General features: G+C 40.1%; 1 protein-coding gene across 1 annotated transcript; it reads right to left on the bottom strand.

The window, feature by feature from the left end:
- Positions 1-2,053: 2,053 nt before the first annotated feature.
- On the bottom strand, positions 2,054-3,030 carry LOC118914361 (calcyclin-binding protein). Its single transcript, XM_036889122.2, is given in 3 exon segments — positions 2,054-2,536; positions 2,538-2,592; positions 2,595-3,030. Coding segments are annotated over 3 exon segments (687 nt in total). The 5' UTR covers positions 3,022-3,030; the 3' UTR covers positions 2,054-2,331.
- Between the last annotated feature and the right edge of the window lie 3,328 nt (positions 3,031-6,358).

The following is a 6,358-nucleotide window of genomic DNA, read 5'->3' as shown; positions in this document are numbered from 1 at the left end:
CATTCATTCACTCAATAAATATTTGTCCAGTACTTCATATATTCTGGTTCACATTCTGGTTGACAGATAGAGGCAAAAATTTAAAAAAAAAAATAAGTAAAATAAATCTATGTTCTGATAGATGGTGATAAATTCTACAGAAAAAAAACAGGAAAGGGAAAACAGGAGCTCTTGGTAGTTGCAATTTTACATGCTGTATTAGGGTTCTCCAGAGAAACAGAATCAATAGGCTAAGAAGAACCAAAATCTGCAGTTGACAAGCTGGACACCCAGCCGAGCCAGTAGTGGACACCCAACAGACCCAGCCTGTCTGAAGGCCTGAGAATGAGGAGAGCCAATGATGTGCATTCCAGTCTGAAGGCAGGAAAGACTGGGGAGTCGGCAGGCAAAGTTCCCTGTTACCCCAGCTTTTTGGTGCTATTCAGGTTTTCAGTTGATAGGTGGAGGCCAACCTACATTCAGGAGAGCAATCTGCTTTACTCAGCTGCTAGCTGATTCAAATATTCATCTCATCCAAAAACACCCTCACAGACACACCCAGAATAATGTTTAACCAAATATCTGGGTGCCGCATGTCTCAGCCAACTTGATACATAAAATGATCGCAGATGGGTAAACAGGAAAGGGTTCACCGAGAAGGTGACATTTGAGAGAAGGCATTGTGTCTGGGGAAGAATATCACAGGAACAGCTAGTGCAGAGATCTGAAGGAGCGTGGAAGGTTCAAGGAACAGCAAGGAGTGGGGAGAGTGCTGCTAGAATGGAACAGGCAAGGGGGAAAGAAGCAAGGGGTGAAGTTGGAGAGGAAATGGGCATGAAACAGAGCATGTGGAGCTTGAAGGGAATTTTAGGAGTTGAGCTTTTACTAAAAGTATCATTGGATGGTTTTTGAGCAGAGGAATTATCCTCTCTGATTTGTGTTTTCTCAGTATTACCCTGGCTCCTGTGTTACAAGTCTGAATGGTGTCAGAGATGGAACTTGGGAGACTAGTTGGAAGGCTGCTGCACTAATTTAGGTGAGAGATGGCAGTAGTGAGAAGTGGTCACATTCTGCATGTATGTTGAAGGTTAAAGTGACAGATAAGATCTGGGGTATGAGAGAAAGAGGCATCAGAGACAAGTTCAAGATTTTGGCCTGAGCAACTGGGGAAGAGTAGAAGAGAAACAGTGTTTGGTGGGAGGGCAGCAGCAAGAGGAGATCAGGAGTTAGTTTTAGAATTGTTAAATCTGAGATGTCTATTAGTTATCCAAGTGGAGATATTAAGGAGGCAGCTGGATATATACATCTAGGGTTCAGGGGGAAAATGTAGGCTGACACAACCCATTAAATGGTATTTAAAGCCATGGGACTAGGTGAGATCACCAAATAAGTGAGTGAAGATAGAAAAAAGAGGAGGTCCAGGGACTGTTGGAAGACTCCATGTTCTGGAGGTCAGAGAGATGAAGAGAACCAACAGAAAAGACTGAGAAGGAGCAGCCAGGGAGGTATGAGGAGGACCAGCTAAGTCTGCTTCTAAAAGCCAAAATGGATGTTGACTAGGTATTTGAAGTTTGTGGACAGAGGACAAGGAATGAAATATCACCTGGGAGAGCAGGAGAATAAAAGGAAATGCAGTACGATTGTCAGCAGTATTAAGGGCCTACTCATGGTTTATGATCATCATTTAAAGTGGGATCTCTCAGCATGCTTTGGTTTCTTCAGCAGCCACCTTCAGCTACACAAGTGTAGGCGTGGACGGTGGGGAATGTGGCCTTTAACAAAGGTCATTGTTTAATCAAGTATCTCAAAGTGTCAGAGGGGTCAAGGGAGCTGATAGTATGTAATATAAGTGAATTTAAGCTGAGCAAGGTATCTAATGAATGCATACATGAATGAATGGTTTCTCCATTTAGACTAATTTTTTTCTGTCCGTCATTGATCCAAACCCACTTCTTTTTTTTTTTATGCAAAAAATCAGGTTTTATTTGTACTAATTCTTATACTGGTGGGAGCTGATGTCAGGAACTTGAAAGCAAACAATAACTTGTTATTTCTATGCTAAACAATGTGGCATTTGCAGTAGTCAAGACTTGCTTTTTTACATTTCACACAAAAATGCATTATTACTCTTTCTTGAACAAAATGACCAGGTTACTAAGGAAACCATCTTTGGAGGAAGTGTTTAATAAGTGTGTTTTATTTAAATAAATCCTCCAGAATGAAGTGGAGAATTTACTGCCTTGGAAGGCTGTGTAAATGGTTAGCTGTCAAATATATCTGTGTACCTCACCAAATTTCTTTATTGAAAACATAATATTTCCACATCACAGTTCCCAAATGGACTTTAAAGTCTCAAAATTCTGTGTCTTGTTTGGCTTGCTTCTTTCTTGATTCCACTCAGGCTTTATTAATGGTTCATTTCTTATCATCATCTCCCTCTTCGTAAATTTTCTTTAGAACATTCATCAATCCCTCACTAGGGTCTGTTTCAGTGTCATAGGAGGGTTTTTCTTTCTCTTTGCATTCCTTCTCAACCTGAGTCAGGTAGTCCCACTGCGTTTTCCACTTTCTTTCTACATAAGATAAGAACTGTATCTGTCTTGACTTTTTTGAACTGCCTTCCACAGAGATGGATTTCAAGAGATTGTTCGCAATCATGGAATAACTCTTCTGATTTAGATTCTTTACCAAAAGATCAAATGACCTTTCTGTGAAATGCACCTGCACATTCTCAGCAGGGACTTGATGGACTCCAGTCAGAGTGATACAGATTTTCACAAACTTCTCTGACTGATCCCATCCGTAATTACTGATTTTCACTGTATATCCCATTGTAATGGGGGCGACCACAGCAGCTGGCTTTTCGTTGTCAAGAGGTTCTGCTTTCCTCTGTGATTTCTGTTGCATCTTGTTCTTGATTTCTGTCTCAATCTTGGATTTTTCAGCTGTAAGGGCATCATGTATTCTTCTTCTAGTGTCCTTTTCCAGCAGCACCTTCACCTCTTCTAGATCTTTCTGTAGCTCCTTCACAGCTGAAGCCATGGTCCGGCTGGGTCCAGGCAAACCCACTTATTCTTATTGGCCCACATAGTACCACTCAGAAACCATGCTAGGGGTTAAGCTAATAAACATGCTCTTGGATAAGAATAATTTAAGAAGGGCAAATGTAATATCATAGATGATGGTGTAGAGGGATTTTGCTGCTTAAGTTTTCCCTTAGATTACTTAGAACTCATCTTCCATTCAAATATTAGCTTATTCTGGCAGCAGAACACTGACCTCTGGTAAATGTTGAAGGGTGACTCATAGAAGTTTCCACAAACACACCATATTTTTTCCTTTTTCTTTTTGGCCAAAACTCAATAGGAGTGTGTGTCAAGGGACATGATGAGGAGGCTCTTATTCCCTTTGGAATCTTGTTTGGCTTCAGTTTTTAATTGAGCAGACAGAAATACTAGTGTATGTCTTTGGCCAGGGAAAATATATTTACAGTGCAGAGCCTCCTTTAGCCCAAGCTAAGCATCAGAAAGGACCAAGAAACAAAGTTCAAGGCTGACCAGCCTGTCTTAGCAACCTACCACATTGACACACCCATAATTTCTACCTCCCTATATTTTAAATATGGAACAAAATAAATACTCTTTCTACTTAACTACATAACTATCAGTCTATACACAGCATGGCCTCTCCCCAACCAAAGCATCATCACTCTTTATGGTCAGGGATCTTGGTGAATATGGAGTGTGTGAGTGCACTATTTTAAAACTAGTGGCCTAAAAATAGTTCCATGTAAATAGAAAATGCATGCTTGTTGAGTTCAGGCTTGCCAAGCCCTGGAACTCAGCCTGCGAGTATGGCCAGGCTGTCTTGCACTGTTACCTAGAAATGCTAATGAAGAGAGTATCCAAAGGAACTGATACACAAGCATTCTTACTGAGACCAGTGGTCTCTACAAGGGCAGTATCAACTTTTAGAATGGGTTCTGGAAACTGTGGGTGCATTTTTGGTTATTACAATGATTCAGGGCATGCTGACTGGTATTTGGTGGCTGGAGGCCAGGATTCGCAGATGTGTGGAACAGTTCCACAGAAGAAAGAAATTGTCCTACCCAACTTTCAAATGTCTTTCAGGGCACTGATGTGGGTGAAAAACCTATTTACAATTATTTGATCACAGCCCCTAATTCTAATTTTATTTATCCTTTATATTGCACTGAGAGCATTATGTTAATTTTAAAAGTTTTTCAGTGTTGGTAAGTTATGTCATAAATGAATTTCATTTCAGGACAGTGAAGGGGATGTTTCATTATAAAAAGAGGATAGTGGGTCTGATACGATTGAGAACTGCAGTTCTAGATATTTGCGTGTACCTTACCCCTTCCATGACAAATTTAAAAAGTACCTGCAATCTCGTCCAACCTTATAAGGAGTAGGGAGACATCAATCTCAGGAGTCCACATTTAAGTCTTAAAGTATGAAGAGTCTCAGGTGGAGCCTGCCTGTGATTCCACCCTCCTTACCCCATATTTAGAAGAAATTAAAGATGGGAACAGCAAAAATGTCTGTGGAAAGGAAATCACAGCAAAAAAGGTATGTGTGCATGGGAGAGTCTGGCTAGGCATCAAATTAGGTGGAAATTTTTTCACCAGGGCAGAGACATACCTCCTCTGTCTTCTAATCTTCCACTTCCAAACTCTCCCCTCAACAGATATATACTTACAACCCATTCCTGTCCCTAAAAATGTAAACTGTGAGTCCCAGTTACTCTATACACACTGCAAACAGACTACCTTTGTTCTCAGAATATCTGTTGGGCAGTAGAAGGTTTACACAAAACATGCCATCCACCAAGCTCCAGATATTCCACTTGAATGAAGGTGCCATATGAACGATTTAGGAAGATCTTCAAAAAAAGTTTTGGAGAGACAAAGTGTTGTTAATCTGGACCCTACAATTACAAGAATTGAGGCCTTCCTCCATCATTAGGTTGGAACAGCTGTAAATAATCAGAGCAGGAAGGAGCCGTGCACCACGCTGTGACATCATATGCTTAAAATTGCAGTGGACGATGGCAAACATACTTATTTTTTAAAAGAGAGAAACAGAAACTCAAAGGGAGGTCTGAGGGACCATCCCAAGAGAAAATTTGGTATTAAAAACTCATGAAATTATGGGATACTTTCTGCCGTTGAGTTTGATGTGAAATCTCAGCAAGTAAAAGGAATGACTGAAAAATAAATGCTTGTCTCCAGACTGGATGTGTGTTTCTCATGAATCCACACAAGAGGTCTTACTGTGGAGATGTGGATGGGATAAAATATTTGCTGAATTAGGTTGAGGCATGGGGAAGGAAGTGGTAAGGTTAAGAGCAGGGTCAGCTTCTTGGGTGTATAACCCAATTGCCCAGGGTCCTGTGCTTAGAAGGGCTCCACATTTGACTTAATGCTGTTCTGTTCTTGTCTTGAAATTATTAATAATTTTTGAACATGGGCCCAATGTTCTTTTTGCACTGGGCACTTCAAATTATGTAGCCAGTCCTAGTGAACAGAGTGAACATCTGAGTCTGGGAGACCTGGGTTTAAATCCAAGCCTCTCATTGGCTAGCTGTACCATCTCAGGCAATTTACTTAACCTCTCTTAATCTGTAAAATAGGAACCATAATAGTATCTATCTATCTCCTAGGACTCTTGTGAAGACTAAATGAAAAATATAGCAGTACTCAGTAGATATTATTAGTGTTATTATCATGACAAAGATCTGGATGACATTGTAAAGGTACCAAGGCACCAAGCAGTGCAGAGTAGGAGTGTTTTCTAAATTCATTTTTGCTAACACATTTTGGCTCTGGGTGTCTATACTGATGTCACCATCCTTGTGGCAAGACAGGCCAAGATAATTTTCTTAATTGCAGGCTTCACTGACACATTCTGTGCCAGAACCGAAGGAGAGTAGGTGTTATTTCAAATCTGTGAATCATCAGACACACTCATGCATTCATATTTCTTATAGATTTAAAAGAGTTGAATTCTAACCAGGATAATGGAGACATTATTTTAGAATGTAGAAATATGCCCATATAAAGGCATCTTGCTATTGAAAATAACTTCCTTCACTGTGTGGGCCTGCAAAATCATTTTCTTTGCCATACAGTGATTTAATGCAATATTCCCAACCAAAGAAGGTGCAAATCAAAATATCACCAGACCCATTTTGCTAGGACTACGTACTAATTATCATCTTGTCATGAATAAATTGATTGTATTGTATTAGAATATAGTTGGGGCTAAGTGAGGAATGAAATGTAGAAGTGAGGCTGAATGGAAGCACTTTCCTCCATTTTGACTGAATACCCCCTATTAGTTCCTTGCTTATTATTATA

The sequence above is a fragment of the Manis pentadactyla genome, chromosome 2 (genome assembly GCF_030020395.1).
Source record: "Manis pentadactyla isolate mManPen7 chromosome 2, mManPen7.hap1, whole genome shotgun sequence".
Classification (NCBI taxonomy): domain Eukaryota; kingdom Metazoa; phylum Chordata; class Mammalia; order Pholidota; family Manidae; genus Manis; species Manis pentadactyla.
This window is presented reverse-complemented; position numbering and strand designations above follow the sequence as displayed.